The sequence below is a fragment of the Oryzias latipes genome, chromosome 22 (genome assembly GCF_002234675.1).
Source record: "Oryzias latipes chromosome 22, ASM223467v1".
NCBI lineage: Eukaryota > Metazoa > Chordata > Actinopteri > Beloniformes > Adrianichthyidae > Oryzias > Oryzias latipes.
The window spans coordinates 167,632-189,909 of NC_019880.2; the positions used below are offsets into that span (position 1 = coordinate 167,632).

General features: G+C 46.6%; 2 protein-coding genes across 2 annotated transcripts; both read left to right on the forward strand.

Annotated features, from left to right (window-relative positions):
• Window positions 1-7,991: 7,991 nt before the first annotated feature.
• Window positions 7,992-14,216, forward strand: LOC105357549. The gene is made up of 4 exons (XM_011492695.2): window positions 7,992-8,977; window positions 10,513-10,707; window positions 12,882-13,092; window positions 13,244-14,216. Exons 1-4 carry the CDS (start codon window positions 8,260-8,262, stop codon window positions 13,476-13,478), a joined length of 1,359 nt encoding a protein of 452 aa, XP_011490997.1. The 5' UTR covers window positions 7,992-8,259; the 3' UTR covers window positions 13,479-14,216.
• A 568-nt stretch (window positions 14,217-14,784) lies between these two features.
• LOC101160618 (protein NLRC3) lies at window positions 14,785-21,978 on the forward strand. Its single transcript, XM_004084466.4, has 6 exons — window positions 14,785-14,895; window positions 15,006-15,156; window positions 16,802-16,870; window positions 16,998-17,221; window positions 17,462-19,179; window positions 21,010-21,978. Exons 2-6 carry the CDS (start codon window positions 15,035-15,037, stop codon window positions 21,037-21,039), a joined length of 2,163 nt encoding a protein of 720 aa, XP_004084514.1. The 5' UTR covers window positions 14,785-14,895; window positions 15,006-15,034; the 3' UTR covers window positions 21,040-21,978.
• The last annotated feature ends 300 nt before the right edge of the window (window positions 21,979-22,278 follow it).

Sequence of the window (22,278 nt, forward strand, 5' to 3'; positions counted from 1 at the left end):
ATGTAGCCCACCGCTCCTCTGTAGTACAGAGTGATGTAGCCCACCGCTCCTCTGTAGTACAGAGTGATGTAGCCCACCGCTCCTCTGTATTACAGAGTGATGTAGCCCACCGCTCCTCTGTAGTACAGAGTGATGTAGCCCACCGCTCCTCTGTAGTACAGAGTGATGTAGCCCACCGCTCCTCTGTAGTACAGAGTGATGTAGCCCACCGCTCCTCTGTAGTACAGAGTGATGTAGCCCACCGCTCCTCTGTAGTACAGAGTGATGTAGCCCACCGCTCCTCTGTAGTACAGAGTGATGTAGCCCACCGCTCCTCTGTAGTACAGAGTGATGTAGTCCACCGCTCCTCTGTAGTACAGAGTGATGTAGTCCACCGCTCCTCTGTAGTACAGAGTGATGTAGCCCACCGCTCCTCTGTAGTACAGAGTGATGTAGTCCACCGCTCCTCTGTAGTACAGAGTGATGTAGCCCACCGCTCCTCTGTAGTACAGAGTGATGTAGCCCACCGCTCCTCTGTAGTACAGAGTGATGTAGCCCACCGCTCCTCTGTAGTACAGAGTGATGTAGCCCACCGCTCCTCTGTAGTACAGAGTGATGTAGCCCACCGCTCCTCTGTAGTACAGAGTGATGTAGCCCACCGCTCCTCTGTAGTACAGAGTGATGTAGCCCACCGCTCCTCTGTAGTACAGAGTGATGTAGCCCACCGCTCCTCTGTAGTACAGAGTGATGTAGCCCACCGCTCCTCTGTAGTACAGAGTGATGTAGCCCACCGCTCCTCTGTAGTACAGAGTGATGTAGCCCACCGCTCCTCTGTAGTACAGAGTGATGTAGCCCACCGCTCCTCTGTAGTACAGAGTGATGTAGTCCACCGCTCCTCTGTAGTACAGAGTGATGTAGCCCACCGCTCCTCTGTAGTACAGAGTGATGTAGCCCACCGCTCCTCTGTAGTACAGAGTGATGTAGCCCACCGCTCCTCTGTAGTACAGAGTGATGTAGCCCACCGCTCCTCTGTAGTACAGAGTGATGTAGCCCACCGCTCCTCTGTAGTACAGAGTGATGTAGTCCACCGCTCCTCTGTAGTACAGAGTGATGTAGCCCACCGCTCCTCTGTAGTACAGAGTGATGTAGTCCACCGCTCCTCTGTAGTACAGAGTGATGTAGCCCACCGCTCCTCTGTAGTACAGAGTGATGTAGCCCACCGCTCCTCTGTAGTACAGAGTGATGTAGCCCACCGCTCCTCTGTAGTACAGAGTGATGTAGCCCACCGCTCCTCTGTAGTACAGAGTGATGTAGCCCACCGCTCCTCTGTAGTACAGAGTGATGTAGCCCACCGCTCCTCTGTAGTACAGAGTGATGTAGCCCACCGCTCCTCTGTAGTACAGAGTGATGTAGCCCACCGCTCCTCTGTAGTACAGAGTGATGTAGCCCACCGCTCCTCTGTAGTACAGAGTGATGTAGCCCACCGCTCCTCTGTAGTACAGAGTGATGTAGCCCACCGCTCCTCTGTAGTACAGAGTGATGTAGTCCACCGCTCCTCTGTAGTACAGAGTGATGTAGCCCACCGCTCCTCTGTAGTACAGAGTGATGTAGCCCACCGCTCCTCTGTAGTACAGAGTGATGTAGCCCACCGCTCCTCTGTAGTACAGAGTGATGTAGCCCACCGCTCCTCTGTAGTACAGAGTGATGTAGCCCACCGCTCCTCTGTAGTACAGAGTGATGTAGCCCACCGCTCCTCTGTAGTACAGAGTGATGTAGCCCACCGCTGCTCTGTAGTACAGAGTGATGTAGCCCACCGCTGCTCTGTAGTACAGAGTGATGTAGTCCACCGCTCCTCTGTAGTACAGAGTGATGTAGCCCACCGCTCCTCTGTAGTACAGAGTGATGTAGCCCACCGCTCCTCTGTATTACAGAGTGATGTAGCCCACCGCTCCTCTGTAGTACAGAGTGATGTAGCCCACCGCTCCTCTGTAGTACAGAGTGATGTAGCCCACCGCTCCTCTGTAGTACAGAGTGATGTAGCCCACCGCTCCTCTGTAGTACAGAGTGATGTAGCCCACCGCTCCTCTGTAGTACAGAGTGATGTAGCCCACCGCTCCTCTGTAGTACAGAGTGATGTAGCCCACCGCTCCTCTGTAGTACAGAGTGATGTAGCCCACCGCTCCTCTGTAGTACAGAGTGATGTAGCCCACCGCTCCTCTGTAGTACAGAGTGATGTAGCCCACCGCTCCTCTGTAGTACAGAGTGATGTAGCCCACCGCTCCTCTGTAGTACAGAGTGATGTAGCCCACCGCTCCTCTGTAGTACAGAGTGATGTAGCCCACCGCTCCTCTGTAGTACAGAGTGATGTAGCCCACCGCTCCTCTGTAGTACAGAGTGATGTAGCCCACCGCTCCTCTGTAGTACAGAGTGATGTAGCCCACCGCTCCTCTGTAGTACAGAGTGATGTAGCCCACCGCTCCTCTGTAGTACAGAGTGATGTAGCCCACCGCTCCTCTGTAGTACAGAGTGATGTAGCCCACCGCTCCTCTGTAGTACAGAGTGATGTAGCCCACCGCTCCTCTGTAGTACAGAGTGATGTAGTCCACCGCTCCTCTGTAGTACAGAGTGATGTAGCCCACCGCTCCTCTGTAGTACAGAGTGATGTAGCCCACCGCTCCTCTGTAGTACAGAGTGATGTAGTCCACCGCTCCTCTGTAGTACAGAGTGATGTAGCCCACCGCTCCTCTGTAGTACAGAGTGATGTAGTCCACCGCTCCTCTGTAGTACAGAGTGATGTAGCCCACCGCTCCTCTGTAGTACAGAGTGATGTAGTCCACCGCTCCTCTGTAGTACAGAGTGATGTAGCCCACCGCTCCTCTGTAGTACAGAGTGATGTAGCCCACCGCTCCTCTGTAGTACAGAGTGATGTAGTCCACCGCTCCTCTGTAGTACAGAGTGATGTAGCCCACCGCTCCTCTGTAGTACAGAGTGATGTAGCCCACCGCTCCTCTGTAGTACAGAGTGATGTAGTCCACCGCTCCTCTGTAGTACAGAGTGATGTAGCCCACCGCTCCTCTGTAGTACAGAGTGATGTAGTCCACCGCTCCTCTGTAGTACAGAGTGATGTAGCCCACCGCTCCTCTGTAGTACAGAGTGATGTAGTCCACCGCTCCTCTGTAGTACAGAGTGATGTAGCCCACCGCTCCTCTGTAGTACAGAGTGATGTAGCCCACCGCTCCTCTGTAGTACACATGTTTCCCTGCTGCTCGAGCTTCTCTGTCAGCTTTGGAGAAATCCTCCTTGAAGACGATTCCCAGATTCTTACAGGTTGAACAATTCTTGGTTTTTCTCCAGATGGAGTCTCTGTGATGACCTGTCGGTGTCTGCCCTCCTACTTTCTCCCCAACCGATGAACCAAATCCACCACCATGTACATCTTCTCTTTCCAATCCGGAGCGATCTGGGTCAGGATTCCAATGATGACATCTCGGATGTTCTCGTCGTCTCTTTCTTTTAACCGTTGAATCTTTAGGTTCCATCGCCGTTTGAATTTTTCCATTTCAGTTACTTTTTCTTTTAAATCCTTGTTTTCTTTAACAAGTTGTGGAACTTCTTTTTCCATCTCTTTAATCTTCCCCTTGCATTCCTTGATCTGAGCTGCATTCATTTCCACGAGTCAGGAGATGTTTGCCACCATGACGGAGTTTTCTTTTAGCTGATGTCCAAAGTCTTCAATTCTGCAGGTTAATTATTCAATGGCAGTGATTAAAGTTTCGTTCAGAGATGAAGCAGACTCTTGAACAGTTTTCATCTTAGTAGGCGGAGCTGAAGTTTTAGTTGGGGTACTCGGAGCAGGTTTCCTTTTCATAGTGCTACTTGCCTCCATCGGCGTGTAGTCGTGGTCGGTGGTGCTCGTCTGTGGCACTGTTGCTATCTTAGCGTCGGCTTTTTTCATTTTTTAAACACCGTCTCAACAACAACACCGGAAGGTTCACTTGAATTAAAATAATCCAAATTGAGAAAACCTTCGTCAGTGGGATAAGTATCTCAGTCCCAAAGTAATTATTTTAGTAACAATCCGGGGCGAGTTCTGGAGAGCTTAGTTAAAGCGTGTCGCTCTAACCGACATTTTAGCGGAACTTCCAGGGTTCGGCACAATGTTTCGGGACTTGTGTCAACTAGCGCAGATCACGTGGTTGATGTATGACGCGCCAAATGTGTCGTTTGGTCAAACCACGGTTCAGATGTCACTTGTGGCTATTCTCTGTAAATACAAAGGAATCCCGAAAGTTTCCTACCCAGTTCTATCGTCTCCTCTGTATTGGAATCAGCGTCAGTTCATTGCACTTTACCATGGTTCCTGGTAAAAAACGTACTGTGGCTCAGGATCGCTTCAAATCGGTTTCTCCTAATAAGAGTACACAATGAACGTTATTCATAAAGGAAACACTTCTACAAATATATAATGGCATTAGCTGTCATTAGTCGCAGATATAAGAGATAGCTTAGTGGAAAAGTCGTGGCATCTGCATTGAGTCTACCGGGGTTCATGACTCGTGAATTCTTTTGTTTTTGCCTTGTGTGCATTTCCTTCAGGTGTGTTTAGCTGTGTCAAGCACTCCTCACAAAAAAAACAAAGCTCATTGTGTTGTTTTACGTTTTTTAATAATTTTGTTTTACATTTTTTCATTATTTCCACAATGACGTGTTACAAGAAGCTTAGTTGAAGCATATGTCCAGGCCGGCACCAGATGCCGCTGTTCTGTGTGGTTGCAAAGCACTGAATGGTTGGTTCTTTTTTCTGGCACAATTACATGAACCCCAAGGAAAGCTTCATTCCCATCGCTAGTAAAGAACATGCAGTGGCGTATGACATCTGCAAGACATCATCTACACTGACCAAAAATATAAACGAAATACTTTTGTTATTGCTCCCATTTTTTATGGTATGAACTGAAAGATGTGAAACATTTTCCACGTACACAAAATAACCAGTTCTCTGAAATATTGTTCACAAATCTGTGTAAATCTGTGATAGTGAGCACTTCTCCTTTGCCAAGACAATCCATCCCACCTCACAGGTGTGCCATATCAAGATGCTGATTAGACAGCATGATTATTGCACAGGTGTGCCATAGACTGGCCACGAGAAAAGGCCACTCTGAAATCTTCAGTTGTATCACAGCACAATGCCACAGATGTCGCAAGTTTTCAGGGAGCGTGCAATTGGCATGCTGATAGCAGGAATGTCCACCAGAGCTGTTGCTAGGGAATTGAATGTCCATTTCTCCACCATAAGCCGTCTTCAAAGGCGTTTCCGGCAGCACATCCGACCGGCCTCACAACCGCAGACCATGTGTAACCACACCAGCCCAAGACCTCCACATCCAGCATGTCCACCTCCAAGATCGTCTGAGACCAGCCACTCGGACAGCTGCTGAAACAATCGGTTTGCATAACCACAGAATTTATGCACAAACTGTCAGAAACCGTCTCAGGGAAGCTCATCTGCATGCTCGTCGTCCTCATCGAGGTCTCGACCTCACTCCAGTTCGTCGTCGTAACCGGCTTGAGTGGGCAAATGCTCACATGCGATGGCGTCTGGCACGTTGGAGAGGTGTTCTCTTCACGGATGAATCCCGGTTTACACTGTTCAGGGCAGATGGCAGACAGCGTGTGTGGCGTCGTGTGGGTGAGCGGTTTTCTGATGTCAATGTTGTGGATCGAGTAGCCCATGGTGGTGGTGGGGTTATGGTATGGGCAGGCATATGTTATGGGTGAAGAACACAGGTGCATTTCATTGATGGCATTTGAATGCACAGAGATACCGTGACGAGATCCTGGGGGCCCATTGTTGTGCCGTACATCCAACAACATCACCTCATATTGTAGCATGATAATGCACGGCCCCATGTTGCAAGGATCTGGACACACTTCTTGGAAGCTGAAAACATCCCAGTTCTTGCATGGCCAGCATACTCACCGGACATGTCAACCACTGAGCATGTTTGGGATGCTCTGGATCGGCGTATGGAACAACGACAGTGTGTTCCAGTTCCTGCCAATATCCAGCAACTTCGCACAGCCATGAAGAAGAGTGGACCAACATTCCACAGGCCACAATGGACAACCTGATCAACTCTATGCGAAGGAGATGTGTCGCACTTCATGAGGCAAACGGTGGTCACACCAGATACTGACTGGTTGTCTAAGTCCCCTGACCCCCTCAATAAAACAAAACTGAAGATTTCAGAGAGGCCTTTTCTTGTGGCCAGTCTAAAGGCTCGTACACACCGGGACGAATATTCGCCAGGCGTTATTCGCCAGCGTTTTTCGCCACGTTTTTTGTGTTCACACCCAGGCGATTTTCGCTGACGATGAGCCGAGCGAACATGCAATTTCATTCCCTGACATTAGATGGCGCTTAATGTAAACAGAAATACTCCTGTACACAAGGTGGCGCTGCGCCACTTTACGCGTCTTAAAGTCGCTTTTTACTCAGAAGAAGAGAGCAAGTATTTACACGCTTGTCAGAATCAAAGAAAATATGAATATTTCCAGCACCAGTAGCTACAGCGATGAAGAAATTATTGTTCTGTTGAATGATGAAAGACGCCAGAAAATACACCGATTTTGGGTACATCCCATAGTTACAAGAAGAGAAGAACATGGGGAGTTTTATCGACTGGTACAAGAGCTGAAAATGTATCACAAGCGTTTTCGGGGATATTTTAGAATGTCCGTCATTATTTCTTCGCGGCAGTGTAGACGCTAATTGGCGTCTATCTTCTTCGCTGGTATATGTGCTCAGCAGGGCAGTTTTGTGTTTGAGCGCCCCCAAGTTGTGCTTTACTGTAACTTCAGAAGCTCCAGACTCGTGTGCAAAAGCGCCATTCTCATTGGTCGAATAGATTTCGACGCGGTGCGTCAAACCAAAAAAATGAACCCGAGGCGTTTTAAAAAAAATGACGCTTTTACGCGTGGCGTTTTTTCGCGTCGGTGTGCACACTCACATTGGTGCCCTTTGTTTAGTCACAAGGCGTTAAACGTCGGCGAATTTGGCGCGCGAAATTCGTCCCGGTCTAATCAGCATCTTGATATGGCACACCTGTGAGGTGGGATGGATTGTCTTGGCAAAGGAGAAGTGCTCACTATCACAGATTTAGACAGATTTGTGAACAATATTTCAGAGAACTGGTTATTTTGTGTATGTGGAAAATGTTTCACATCTTTGAGGTTTATACCATAAAAAATGGGAGCAATAACAAAAGTGTTGCGTTTATATTTTTGGTCAGTGTAGTTAAAGAATGTAAATGAGTAAAATGTGACCTACATCCTTCAAAAAAGAGGAGCTTCAGCCATACATACCAGGCAGGCAGCCGCTGTCTATCCACTCTCCCTGTTCCTTATATAGGGACAGACACAGCCGAACCAAATCCCTAATCAAGCAGGCGTGGCAGCACGAGTTAAAGTCCGTACGGGGAGGAGGAGGGCTTTTAAAGCACCGCCACCAAATTAACACAAGTGTGTTGACTGCCGCCTCATAATTAGTAGGCGTGTCGTATTTGCCTATTGCTAAGGTCCACTTTTTCCTGTAGTCTGAATCCATTGGAAACCTGCAAGAAAAGTTCAGTCACTGAGTCAGAAATGTATAAATCTATATTACTATAATATCCTAGTATGCTGTATACAGGTTTAGCAAAAATAAAATGTACATTTATGTCGACAGCAAATTATCCGTACATCATGCAGCATGTTGATAATAGCACTGCAGCATCATGCATGTCAACATGTGTTCTATTAATAAAGCCCCTGCAGCATTAAAAGAAAAAAATTATAATACTTATCTGTAAAATTATATATTTCCTCCTTCATGGACTCAGTTCTCTGATTTTAGCAGTTGAAACCCAAACAATGAACTGGTATTATGCAAAAAATGTGTTCACATGCTGCACTGCAGCAGTGACTGGACCTCACCAAGATGGCGGTGCTCTCCTCCCATGAGGAACCACGTGATGTCTCCTCTAGTGATAGAACTCATTGCTCCGTCCTTCTTTTTTTTTTCGCGGAGTCCACCTTTGACGTCGCACATTTATAAACTGCCCGGTTGTCTTTTTCGAGTGACTGCGCATGCGCCCAGACTCGAAATTACGGTTCGGTAACATATCTGAGCGCCGATCCTGCAGGACCGAGACGTTTGTGAGAGGCAGCGGAAGCAGACGTCTGTGACCGGCTGAGAAAGCGAAGCACCGTCGTGGTCCGCGTGAGCCGGACCCGGACATGTACCTGCGCAGGTGCGGCTCCCGCTCCCACCTGCGCAGGTACAGCCCCGCTGGCGGCCTGATAATGGCGGCGCTGCGGCTTCCCGCTGAGCTGTGGCTGCGTATCTTCAGCTACCTGTCTTGGAAAGACAAGCTGCGCATGCGCTGCACCTGCTCCCATTTTCGGAGCCTGCTGGACGAGTCTAGTGTCTCATGGCAGGGCTTCAGCGTGGTCCTGAAGGACCTGTCCCGGTACAACCGTGGGTTCTGGCGCAGCCTGGCCCGGTGGCAGGTGCGTGTGGTGCGGCTGCGCGCAGGTGTGAAGAAGGACCTGAAGCTGCTGTCCTCCTGGCTGCCGCTATTGGACTCGCTTCGTCTGGACCGCTGGATGGAGCTGGAGGTCCGGGAGCTGCAGGTCCTGGTCCAGCTGCAGCGCCTGTCCCTCACATCCAGCTGCATGCCGCTCAGCAGACTGGACTTCCTGGTTCCGCTCAGCGATCAGCTGACACAGCTCACTTTGTGTAAGGTGCAGCTCACCTGTCCGGCCGCTCACCTGCTGGCTGCTGTGACTCAGCTGCGCAGGCTCACCTCTCTGCAGCTGCATCATGACGGCAGTTTGAGAATCAGAACCCTCAGCGGCATCCTCAGTCACCTGACCCGGCTCAGACACCTGTCCTGGACCATGATAACCTACAAGACACTGGCGGGGGACTTCTTCTACCCGGCTCACCCCCCAGGTAAACAGAAACATCTGAGTGGTTTAACTAAGCTAGAGTACTGAGGAGGAGGAGGAAGAACTGATGACCCCTCCAAGGTCGTCAGTGAGGTTCCAAAGTTCTGCTCCAACAGCTGGTTCCACATAGATAGAGGTTCCACAGCCTCTTTAGGAAAAATGCAGGAACTCTGCAGCTGGAGAGAGAAGAACTTCGTCTGGACTTGAAAGGTTCAGAGGAACGCTGGCGGGTCACCTGCTCATCATTAAACTGCTTGGTTCTGGTTCTCTCAGGAGCTCCTTTTTCTACAGATCCGTCTGTAGAAAAAGGAAAGCTGAGCAGGAGGCTGCAGGTTCTTCTGTTGTCCTGCAGACTCCATGATGAACCTTTTCTTGTCAGCCTGGATTCTTTAAGAAGACCGTAAAGAGGATGAGGACTGCAGGTGAGCAGCGCCAAGCGTAGACACGTGTAGATCAGAATCACCTGGAGTCACAAGGATGCAGCTGATGTTTCAGCTGGACCGCCGTGGCTCAGCATGCTTTTTATTTTTTGACTACTCAGGAATTAGAAGAAGAAGCTCCGGTGTTTCCTCCTGAGATGAGGACTTGTGACCGACGTCCGGAGGAGGAACCTTCTCACCAAAACAAAAAAAGAGAAAAATCAGAAAACATGCAGGGAGAAAAATGTTTCTGCTGTCAAGAAAATCCTGAATGAACTCAGAAAAGGATGTAATTAAATGAGTGTGTGTGTATATATATATATATGTATATATATATATATATACACACACAGTTCAGACCAAAGGTGTGGACACATCTTCTCATTTAAAGAGTTTTCTTTATTTTCATGACTATGAAAATTATAGATTCACACTGAAGGCATTAAAACTATGAATGAACACGTGGAATTATATACATAACAAAATAGTGTGAAACAACTGAGAATATGTCACAATGTAGGTTCTTCATAGTAGCCACCTTTTGCTTTGATTACACTTGTCATTCTCTGGATGGACTTCCAGAAGTAGTCACCTGAAATGTTTTTACTTCACAGGTGTGCCTGTCAGGGTTAATTATTGGGATTTCTTGCCTTATAAATGGGGTTGGGACCATCAGTTAAGTTGTGCAGAAGTCAGCTGGTGCCACAGCTGATAGTCCTACTGAATACACTGTTAGAATTTGGATTATGGCAAGAAAAAAGCAGCTAAGTACAGAAAAACAAGTGACCATCATTACTTACTTGAGAAATGAAGGTCAGTCCCAAAATTTGGGAAAACTTTGAAAGTGTGCCCAAGTGCAGTCACAAAAACCATCAAGCGCTATGAGGGCGCGTCTATATATACATGCATATATAAACGCCCCCTCACCCTTCCACAGGTGGTTTCTCACACAAGCTCAGGTCCTCTACCAGAGGCCAATGATGCTTGATAAAGAGATCAAACTTCTCCACACTGGAGATCTCATGTGGAATGGGAACGATTTGATTATTTATTGCTGAATTTTCCTTGGAGGCAAAGTGGAACGCCGCCATGATGGCCTCACGCTGACTTTGTCTTCCAGAGGGGACCGCCGGTCTGCAGCTGTCGCATCTGCAGCTGCTCAATTATGACGCCGTGGTGACACAGGAAGTCCTGCAGCCTCTGCTCCGCCTACAAAGCCTGTCGGTGCTGCACCTGTACTCCGTACCTGGACCCAACTGTCACCTTCGGACATGGCTGACGTCGTTGCCTGAACTCTCCAGTCTCAGTGTGCACGGTAGCTCCCAACTCTCCAACACGTAAACGTGCAAACACGTCAACATTTAAACACGTCTACATTTAAACACGTCAACAGATAAACACGTCAACATTTAAACACGGCAACATTAATACACGTCAACATATAAACACGTCAACATTTAAACACGTCAACATTTAAACACGTCAACATATAAACACGTCAACATTTAAACACGTCAACAGATAAACACGTCAACATTTAAACACGTCAACATTTAAACACGTCAACATTTAAACACGTCAACATTTAAACACGGCAACATTAATACACGTCAACATATAAACACGTCAACATATAAACACGTCAACATGTAAACACGTCAACATATAAACACGTCAACATTTAAACACGTCAACATATAAACACGTCAACATATAAACACGTCAACATATAAACACGTCAACATTTAAACACGGCAACATTTATACACGTCAACATATAAACACGTCAACATTTAAACACGTCAACATTTAAACACGTCAACATATAAACACGTCAACATGTAAACACGTCAACATGTAAACACGTCAACATATAAACACGTCAACATATAAACACGTCAACATATAAACACGTCAACATATAAACACGTCAACATTTAAACACGGCAACATTTATACACGTCAACATATAAACACGTCAACATTTAAACACGTCAACATGTAAACACGTCAACATATAAACACGTCAACATATAAACACGTCAACATATAAACACGTCAACATATAAACACGTCAACATTTAAACACGGCAACATTTATACACGTCAACATATAAACACGTCAACGTTTAAACACGTCAACGTATAAACACGTCAACATTTAAACACGTCAACATATAAACACGTCAACATTTAAACACGTCAACATGTAAACACGTCAACATGTAAACACGTCAACATGTAAACACGTCAAAATGTAAACACGTCAAAATGTAAACACGTCAACATTTAAACACGTCAACATGTAAACACGTCAACATTTAAACACGTCAACATGTAAACACGTCAACATGTAAAAACGTCAACATGTAAACACGTCAGCATTTAAACACGTCAGCATATAAACACGTCAACATATAAACACGTCAACATTTAAACACGTCAACATGTAAACACGTCAACATTTAAACACGTCAACATATAAACACGTCAACATTTAAACACGGCAGCATTTAAACACGTCAGCATATAAACACGTCAGCATATAAACACGTCAACATTTAAACACGTCAACATGTAAACACGTCAACATGTAAACACGTCAACATGTAAACACGTCAACATGTAAACACGTCAACATTTAAACACGTCAACATTTAAACACGTCAACATATAAACACGTCAACATTTAAACACGTCAACATTTAAACACGTCAACATTTAAACACATAAAAACACAAACACTTCAACAGGTCAACATATAACGACATTTACATGTAGACTTGTAAATATGTGAACGTGTAAAAACATCCTGGAAACATGTCACCACATAAGCACAGCAGCATTGAGAACAGGTGTGTTTGTCCAACAAACACGTCAACATTTAAACACGTCAACATATAAACACGTCAACATTTAAACACGTCAACATATAAACACGTCAACATTTAAACACGTCAACATTTAAACACGTCAACATTTAAACACGTCAACACATAAACACGTCAACACATAAACACGTCAACACTTAAACACGTCAACATGTAAACACGTCAACATTTAAACACGTCAACATATAAACACGTCAACATTTAAACACGTCAACACATAAACACGTCAACACTTAAACACGTCAACACTTAAACACGTCAACACTTAAACACGTCAACATATAAACACGTCAACATTTAAACACATAAAAACACAAACACGTCAACACATAAACACGTCAACACTTAAACACATAAACACATAAACACGTCAACACATAAACACGTCAACACAAACACATCAACACGTCAACACATAAACACGTCAACACATAAACACGTCAACATTTAAACACATAAAAACACAAACACGTCAACAGGTCAACATATAACGACATTTACATGTAGACTTGTAAATATGTGAACGTGTAAACACATCCTGGAAACATGTCACCACATAAGCACAGCAGCATTGAGAACAGGTGTGTTTGTCCAACAGGAGGCCATCCTCTGGCAGCATACGCAGACTTCCTGCCTTCCTCTCTGCTCAGCCTGACCCTCAGTGTAGATCTTCAGACTGAAGACCTGCAGGTCGTCTCAGCAAGGGCTCCTAACCTGGAGCACCTCCATCTAGAGCCTTGGGGATCATCTTCTAGCTTGATTAAGCTCCTTCCTCAACTCTTTCCTCACCTGAAAACGCTGGCTATCAGGTGAGACGCTGCAAGCTAGGTGTCCCGCTGAGAAATGTTTCCAAAATTCTTCTCATCTCTAACTTTTTTTTAATCAAATGTTGGTTTCTGTGTTGTCAGATGTTTTTGTTATGGAGGTTCTGGTTCTTATTGTTTACACGTCTCTTTGCAGGCATCATGGCGTATTGGAGGAGGACTTCCTGTTTCTGCAGGAAATGAAACATCTCCACACAGTGGAAATCCTGGACGTGTATCATAGGCCCAACCCAAAAGACCCCAGCTGGGTCCTCTATGAGTCCAGTCCTCATCTGCTGCAGCTCATCCAAAAGTTGCAGCAGCAGACCAATCACAGAGTGCAGGTGATCACCAGCTCCCGCAGCAACACTCTCAGCTGTGACTGCATATGATGTGTCTGCAGCTGCGCAGACTCTGACATCACCACATGACCTTCTGATATCCTGATCAAATGTTTTTTTAAAGCTGTTTCTGGGAGAACACCAGACTTTTTAACATGGGTTCAATTGATTAATGTTCCCTTTGCTACCATTGACTGGATACGAGAACTGGACATAGTGACTCCTCCCCCCCTGGCGTTCCAAACAGGAAGTGGCTCCAAGAAGCCAAAATCCCGTAGACGTCTATAGAGAAAGAAGCAGCTGTTCCTCAGTTGTTCTATTGGTCAGAAGAACCGTTCTGGATCTGGTATACACTCTTTAAACATCTTTAAACATCTTTTTCATAATCCTTTTAGTTCAAGTTATAAACTGACCAATCAGATGGTTCAGTAAAAGTAGGTGGAGCCTGCTGCCCCAACTTCAAACATTTGATTAACAGATTCTCCTGAGGTACTGAAATGGCTTAATTTGGTAGGAGCTGGAGGTACGGCATTTTCTATGGCCGGGGGGGGGGGGGGGGTCACACTCGCTTTGTCCAGGTCTCTGATACAGATTCTGCAGCATTTGGTAAATTCTGGTACTCACTATGTTTGGGAATGATCACCTTGGTACTCTTGAGCAAAGCCTCAGCTGCATAGTTTTCCTGGTTCATGGGGGGGGGCTATGCCGCCCCCGGGTGCAAATGTGAAACCATAAATGAAAGACCAGAAAAATCAGAAAATCTCCAAGAATAAAATGGATGATCAAAAATCTGAGTTGTTTATTGTCCGTGGACCGCGTTCAGTGAAACGACGTCTGCAGTGAAGGAACATGGAGAGAGAAACTCGTATTCCAGGAACAGGAAGAACGTCCAAAACAACAGGAGAACTCTCAGAACGTCTCAGCTGCTGCAGGATCTGTGTTCGACTCAGCAGCTTTTCACAGCTGGAGGCAGTTTTGGGGGGATAAGTGTCCCAGAATGTCAATCAGCTGCCTGCCCCGCCCCCTGGCCCCCATTCCTACCTAAAAGGGAAATAAAACTTCATATTAACATCCTGCAGAGGTTCCCACACCTGGAGGAGACCCCCCCCCTTCCATGGAGACCTTTGTCCATTCTAACTGGACTGTGACCCCCCCCCCATGAAGCTCAGAAAAACCTTCTAAAACGTAATGAAACTCTGCAGATTCTTTCGGTAGGAAATAAAAACGTTTTTTGAGAGACTTTTTCTTGGATTCATTTGTTCCTTAGACTCGGTTCTGTCTGCAGAACTTGATTTCTCTGAGCTGCAGGTTAGATCACCCACAGTGCACTGCAGTCATGTGATCTCTTACGCAACAGTGGGAGGAGCCGCACTGCTCAGGTGAACCAGGTGTATTATTACAGACAAGAACCCGGAAACTGCAGCCTTCAGAGGCACAGCTCCATTTTACTGACGGAACCAGGAAGCAGGTAAGCCTGACACCAGAACCCATTGCTGGACACAGCAGTTGTGTTTCCTTTTCTTGTGTTTGTGTGTCTGTGTGCAAATGTTCAATCGTCTTTGTGTGTTTGTTCATCAGCTCTTTGGGTCGACACCTTAAGCTGATTAATGAAGATGGGTTCTTCAGAGAACGAGGTGACATTGGGTTCTTCAGAACCAAGCATAGAGATGGACCCATCCAAATCAGAATCTGCAGCCTTCGAGGGTCAGCCCGAACCTTCAGCCTCAGAGTAAGATTGATTGGAATAAGTCTACTTCTGTTATAAAAAAGGCCACACAGAATATTTGTGTGTGTCACTGCTGAGCACCTTAGAGTGATCCAGTCTCTCTGGGACTAAACTGATCCCCTCCTACTTCTGTTGTTAAAGGTTCAGTCCTAGTTAATGATAAAACTGAAGTCCTGAATTCCTTAAGGGAGCATTTTTATCCTCAGGTTCCTGGTTTGATTCTACAGGAATGTCCTCATCAAACCCCCCCCCATGTTTCCTGGGGACCCATTTCACTTTGTTCCTCTGACTCTGCTGAAGGCATTGGATCACAGAAAAGCTCCGGGGCAGCAGATTTGATTCACAATTCCTGTTAATCTTTCAATCAAAACTACAGAAATTCCATCAGTTTGGAAATCAGCTTTTGTTTTTTCTTTATTAAAGGGAGGTGATCCATCCATACTGACTAACTACAGGCCAATAAATGTATGTGTTTTATCCAAAATGTGTTACTGTCCACAGGGGGGGGGCACACGGCTCCGTTTCCTACTATTGATTTTGTACATCAATGACTAGGGTCAAAATGTCTCTGATGCTATTCAGCATCACTTCTTCAGTTAAAATTAGTTCTCAATGCTGAGAAGACTAAGCTAATGTTGTTCCCTTAACAATTCCACCTTGGATGGAAATGGCATAGAGGTGGTTCACGAATACAAGTACCTTGGTGTCTGGATTGATGACTCCCTCACCTTTAGACCTCTCATAGAATAACACACGTTTTCTTTTGTAATAAGTTGTGTTTTTCTTTTGAAGTAAAAAAGCGTCTTGTCGCTGCAGCTTCTCTATCTGTGCTGGATTATGGTGATATTGTGTACAAGAATGCCTCGTCTTCATGTCTCCAAACGGTTGACCCCATGTGTCATGCTTCCCTGACGCTTCACTGTGACTTGTAATCCAGAATACAGGAACATTGGTACACTTTGATTTACAAGGCCTTGGATTACTGCCTCCCTACATTTGTTCCTTAATCACAAGAAGTGTGGAATCAGTTGTTGCTTTGTGTTCTATTTGCTGCACAGAGCTGGAAAAAAGCCTTCGTTCACTCTGCTCCTTTTGCTTGGAAAATGCTGCAGAAAACCTGGAAACTAACTGAACTGGTATCTTTAAATGTTTTTAAGAGTAAGCTCAAAGCATCAGAGGCTGAAACAATAATGTACAACTGCTTCTCATGACTTCTGTGACTTTAATGATGTTTGTTTGTATTGAAATGTGCTGCCTGTTGGCCAGGACTCCCTTGGAAAAGAGGTTTTTCATCTCAATGGGACTTTCCTGGTTAAATAAAATAAAATGATTCTTTGAGCTGCAGGTGACCAGCTGAACTTCAAAGGAGACCTAAGCAGATGATCTAATGTCCTCGTGAAATCTCCGCTAGTCCTTCCAACCTGATCTCCCCTCTCCAGATCTCCCAATGCCCCTCCCTGCAGCAGAAGATCAGAAACTCAGCAGTTCAGTGGCTAAACTGACGACCGTTTATGCAGGAACTTCTAACCGTCTCTTTGGATTTCTGGAGCGGTTCCTTCATGCAGAACCACGGTCATCCAAACGGTGTTCTGCTCAGTTCTCCCACTGTCCTCGTCCGACTCAGAACCTGCCATGTTTGTGTTTGCAGAGAGCAGCAGCTCGTCCCAGAGGAACCGTCTGCCTGTGGATCCATGGAGACTGAGGCCTCTGAAGATCTGTGAGTCCATTCTCAGAACCTGCAGCTAAACACATTTAGATTCTTGCTCCACTGGAGCTCAGAACCTCAACAACCATCCCAGCCAGAAGACACACAGATGCTGCTGACGGTTTGTACTCCTCCACAGAAAGAGGAAGAGGAGGGCTGTGTGGATGGAGGAGCGGCCTTCCTCCTGCCCCTTGTGTCAGGACGTCCTGAAGGATCCGCTCTGTCTGGGCTGCGGGCATTGGTTCTGCAGGCACTGCATCGCCTCCCACCGGCAGCGGTCTGCTGCGGCTCGCTGCTCCTGCTTCCAGTGCGCTGCAGAATCTGACAGTGGAGCTAGAATCCAGACGTCCGACCACAGCAGAAGTAAGACCAGCTCAGATCAGGTCTTTCTGCTCCAACCAGACGAAGCAGAACCCTTCAGATTTTTCAGGTTTTGTTGTAGAACCAGTCTTTGTCAGAGTCAGGTGACTCAGGTGAGGCGCTCAGGCTCCACCTGCTGGTGACTCCAGGATAAGCGCTGGAGGGAAGCAGGTTTTAGGTTCTCAGAAACCGTCCTGCTTTCTTCTGGGTCTTTCTGGTCTGATCTGGTGTTCCTTCATGCAGGAGTCCACTCGGAGTGTTGGGAAACCCTTAAGCTGGTTCTGAGGAACTTCATGGACGTCTTTAACTTGATTCCTGAGGATCAAATCTTCTTGAATGACATCTTCATAGAGCTGCAAGTCTCAGAGGCCAGGAATGATCATCAGCACAAAGAAGTCAGAACCTTGTCCAGAAAGAAACCCAGAATGCGAAGAAACATCAGAATGGAAGATGTACTGAAGCCTGGAAGGGACACGTCAGCCAAAATAGTTCTGACGAAAGGAGCTCCTGGTGTCGGGAAGAGCATATTAACTCAGAAGTTCACGCTGGACTGGGCCGGACGCAGAGACACAGAGGACATCCACTTTGTGTTTCCATTCATGTTCAAAATACTAAACAAGCAGAAGGATCTAAAACTGAACTTTGTTGACCTCCTCCATGATACCTTTGGGGACATCAAACATTCTGGAATCACCTCTTTTGACGAATTTCGGATTCTGCTGATCTTGGATGGTCTGGATGAGTGTCAGCTTCCTCTGGACTTCAAAAAGAATGAGACCCTGAGTGACATTTGGACGGAGACCTCGCTGGACGTTCTGCTGACAAACCTGATCAAGGGGAACCTGCTTCCTTTAGCTCAGATCTGGATCACCACTAGACCAGCAGCAGCTGGGCGGATTCCTGCCAAGTTTGTTGGGTTGGTGACAGAGATCAGAGGGTTCACAGACGCCAACAAGGAAGCCTATTTCCGGAAGAGGATCAAGAATAAGGAGCAAGCCAACAGGGTCATCTCCCATGTGAGAACGTATGAAAACCTCCACAGGATGTGTCACCTCCCAAACTTCTGCCGCATCACGGTTAAGGTACTGGAGGACCTGATGAAGAGCGGAGAGGAAGAGGAGTTTCCCAAGAACATCGGTGACATGTACATCAACTTTCTGTTGCTTCAGAGCAAACGCAACTGTGAGAAGTATCCAGACAAGGCTGAGAATTATCCAGACATAAAGAAGGTCATCAAGGTTCTTGGTAAACTGGCCTTTGAGCAGCTGCAGAAGGGACACCTGATCTTCTACGCCTCTGACATGGTGGAGTACGGCATCAGTGTCAAAGATGCTCCGCTGTACTCTGACGTCTTCACAAACATCTCCAGAAAGAGGAAAAATGCCTGCAAGGACCCCGCTTACTGCTTCATCCGTCTGAGGACCCAGGAGTTCCTGGCTGCAGTTTATGTCTTCAACTCCTACCGTGGCAGGGAGACTGAGACGTTGCAGGAGCATCCTGGGGATGGGGACGGCCCAAGCAAGTCTCCTCTGGATGTGTTTGTGAGCAAAGCCCTACAGACCCCCCTGCAGAGCAAAAACCGGCATCTGGACCCATTTGTTTGCTTCCTGCATGGCCTCTCTGTGCACTTCATCCAGAACTTCCTCAAAAGCCTGATTGGTCGCCCAGACACCAAGTCTGAAGTCATCTTGACCGCCCTCAACCAGCTGCAAAAGATGAGCTACGAGAACCTGATTTCTGACCAAAGCCTGAGCATCTACCACACTCTGATGAACGTGAAGGAGCTGTCACTGCCTCAGCATATCCAGCGCTTCCTCAAGCTGGAGAGTAAGTCAGAGAAGGAGCTGCTGGAGGTCCACGTCCCACTGCTGATCCACATGCTGCATGCTTCTGAAGACGACCTGTACCTGAAGAAGTACAACATCACCAAAAGATGTCACCAGAGGCGGAAAAAGACCACGGTGAGTCCAGCTTTGATGGTTCAGGTCTTCCCATATTTGCAGCTCCTCCTGGATCCAAACCTGAACTCCAGGTCTGATCCGAAGCTGAACACGGGGTCTGATACAAAACCTGAACTCGGGGTCTGATACGGAACCTGAACTCGGGGTCTGATACGGAACCTGAACTCGGGGTCTGATACGGAACCTGAACTCGGGGTCTGATACGGAACCTGAACTCGGGGTCTGATACGGAACCTGAACTCGGGGTCTGATACGGAACCTGAACTCGGGGTCTGATACGGAACCTGAACTCGGGGTCTGATCGGAACCTGAACTCGGGGTCTGATCGGAACCTGAACTCGGGGTCTGATCGGAACCTGAACTCGGGGTCTGATCGGAACCTGAACTCGGGGTCTGATCCGAAGCTGAACACGGGGTCTGATACAAAACCTGAACTCGGGGTCTGATACGGCACTGAACTCGGGGTCTGATCGGAACCTGAACTCCGGGTCTGATCCGAAGCTGAACTCCGGGTCTGATCGGAACCTGAACTCGGGGTCTGATCCGAAGCTGAACACGGGGTCTGATACAAAACCTGAACTCGGGGTCTGATCAGAACCTGAACTCGGGGTCTGATCGGAACCTGAACTCCGGGTCTGATACGGAACCTGAACTCCGGGTCTGATCAGAACCTGAACTCGGGGTCTGATCCGAACCTGAACTCGGGGTCTGATCCGAAACTGAACTCGGGGGCTGATACGGAACCTGAACTCAGGTCTGATACGGAACCTGAACTCGGGGTCTGATACGGAACCTGAACTCGGGGTCTGATACGGAACCTGAACTCGGGGTCTGATACGGAACCTGAACTCGGGGTCTGATCGGAACCTGAACTCGGGGTCTGATCGGAACCTGAACTCGGGGTCTGATACGGAACCTGAACTCGGGGTCTGATCGGAACCTGAACTCGGGGTCTGATCCGAAGCTGAACACGGGGTCTGATACAAAACCTGAACTCGGGGTCTGATACGGAACCTGAACTCGGGGTCTGATCGGAACCTGAACTCCGGGTCTGATCCGAAGCTGAACACGGGGTCTGATACAAAACCTGAACTCGGGGTCTGATCGGAACCTGAACTCCGGGTCTGATACGGAACCTGAACTCCGGGTCTGATCGGAACCTGAACTCGGGGTCTGATCAGAACCTGAACTCGGGGTCTGATCCGAAGCTGAACACGGGGTCTGATACAAAACCTGAACTCGGGGTCTGATACGGAACCTGAACTCGGGGTCTGATCCGAAGCTGAACACGGGGTCTGATACAAAACCTGAACTCGGGGTCTGATCAGAACCTGAACTCGGGGTCTGATCGGAACCTGAACTCCGGGTCTGATACGGAACCTGAACTCCGGGTCTGATCGGAACCTGAACTCGGGGTCTGATCAGAACCTGAACTCGGGGTCTGATCCGAAGCTGAACACGGGGTCTGATACAAAACCTGAACTCGGGGTCTGATCAGAACCTGAACTCGGGGTCTGATCGGAACCTGAACTCCGGGTCTGATACGGAACCTGAACTCCGGGTCTGATCAGAACCTGAACTCGGGGTCTGATCCGAACCTGAACTCGGGGTCTGATCCGAACCTGAACTCGGGGGCTGATACGGAACCTGAACTCAGGTCTGATACGGAACCTGAACTCGGGGTCTGATACGGAACCTGAACTCGGGGTCTGATCTGACCAACCCCACCACTATGACCACCCCCATTGTTCCATCCCTGTTGTCCTGGATCTGCTGCTGGTCTTCATAACTGATGATGAGGAGCACTGTTTGATGATGGTTCATCTGCAGGTGGAGGTCATCGTGAAGGTGAGCACCTGAGGTTGAAGCGGGCAAGGTAACAGCCCTAAAGAGATCAGAAGAAATCCAGGAGGAACCTGCTAGAACTAAATGTCTTTTGTTCATTGATGGACAGCGCCTCTGTGTGGTGAGCCTGACGTCTACCAGCTGCAGACGTACAGATCTGACTGTAATGGAAATGTCCACATAAGTAAATCTTGGTGACAGAGTTTAGTCTTTTTCTTTCCCCCTGCATGACTTTGGTGTCCTGAAGGCTCGATTTAAAGAAAGTGAATGTTTTTTCCTCAGAGATGAAGAAAGAAAAAGGTTTGAAATTGATCTTTTACATTGAAGACGCTTCACCGCTTTTTCCAAGAGGCTTTCTCAGATGTTTGATTTTACTTTGGATTCACTTTCTAAATTTTTTTTCTTCTTCTAACAAATCAAAGTATAAAAAGTTTCACCTCATCTTATAAAAAAGTAATCAACCCAACATAAAACAATGATTTATAAAAAATAATTCAACTTAAGAGGTCTGGTGATTAGAAATAATTAACTTAATAGATTTGATTAGTCTAATTGTTGCTGACAAGTTGTGATTTTATATTTTTTACTTTTCTGTAAAGGCCAAATATATTTTGAAATCTGATTCTGTAAATTTGTTCTTTTTCTCTTGTGTATATAATATTTTTCCAATATAATAATTATAATTATGAGATATGTTTCACTGGAATGGAAGGTTGATAAACATCATCCTATGTGCAGATAAAGTAACATTTTCCCCAACATGCCTGTGTCACATCTGCAAATCCTAAAACACAGAGACTTTGGGACAATCCCCCAAAAAATGTGCCTGACAAAAAGAGAAACTTTTACAGACAACAGGGGAAAATCGACATACAATACAACGTTTTAGTGGATAATAATTATGTTTAACTGTTTCTATTGCTATAATGTATAATAAAGATTGCATTGCCCTGACTTTTCCTCATGGAAGGCCTTCTATGGTGCCATAGAATAACCAGCTCCAATGCTTTTTTAAAGACGTCCAGCTCCCCCATTCATTTAATTTTTACAATCTTATTCAACAACAAGCATTCCAGAGAATTGAGGAATTTGATAAATAGCTTAAAATTAAGCAACTTCCAGAAAATTCCACATTTTAAAAATACAATGAAGAAACTGGGAACTTTATTGGTTACATCTAAATGTTCAAATGTTTCTGGGTTAAAACTGAATTTAAATAAATGTGTAATTTTTCCTTCAAATGTGCTGCTAATG

What these genes read in the sequence shown, in the direction of transcription:
- LOC105357549 (XM_011492695.2), top strand. Translation starts at nt 8,260, where the DNA reads ATGTACCTGCGCAGGTGCGGCTCCCGCTCCCACCTGCGCAGGTACAGC. An exon ending in CTCCAGTCTCAGTGTGCACG is followed by an intron (nt 10,708 to 12,881) that starts GTAGCTCCCAAC and finishes TTTGTCCAACAG; the next exon opens with GAGGCCATCCTCTGGCAGCA. An exon ending in CTGAAAACGCTGGCTATCAG is followed by an intron (nt 13,093 to 13,243) that starts GTGAGACGCTGC and finishes GTCTCTTTGCAG; the next exon opens with GCATCATGGCGTATTGGAGG.
- LOC101160618 (XM_004084466.4), top strand. Translation starts at nt 15,035, where the DNA reads ATGAAGATGGGTTCTTCAGAGAACGAGGTGACATTGGGTTCTTCAGAA. An exon ending in GACGTCCGACCACAGCAGAA is followed by an intron (nt 17,222 to 17,461) that starts GTAAGACCAGCT and finishes TCCTTCATGCAG; the next exon opens with GAGTCCACTCGGAGTGTTGG. An exon ending in AGAGGCGGAAAAAGACCACG is followed by an intron (nt 19,180 to 21,009) that starts GTGAGTCCAGCT and finishes GTTCATCTGCAG; the next exon opens with GTGGAGGTCATCGTGAAGGT.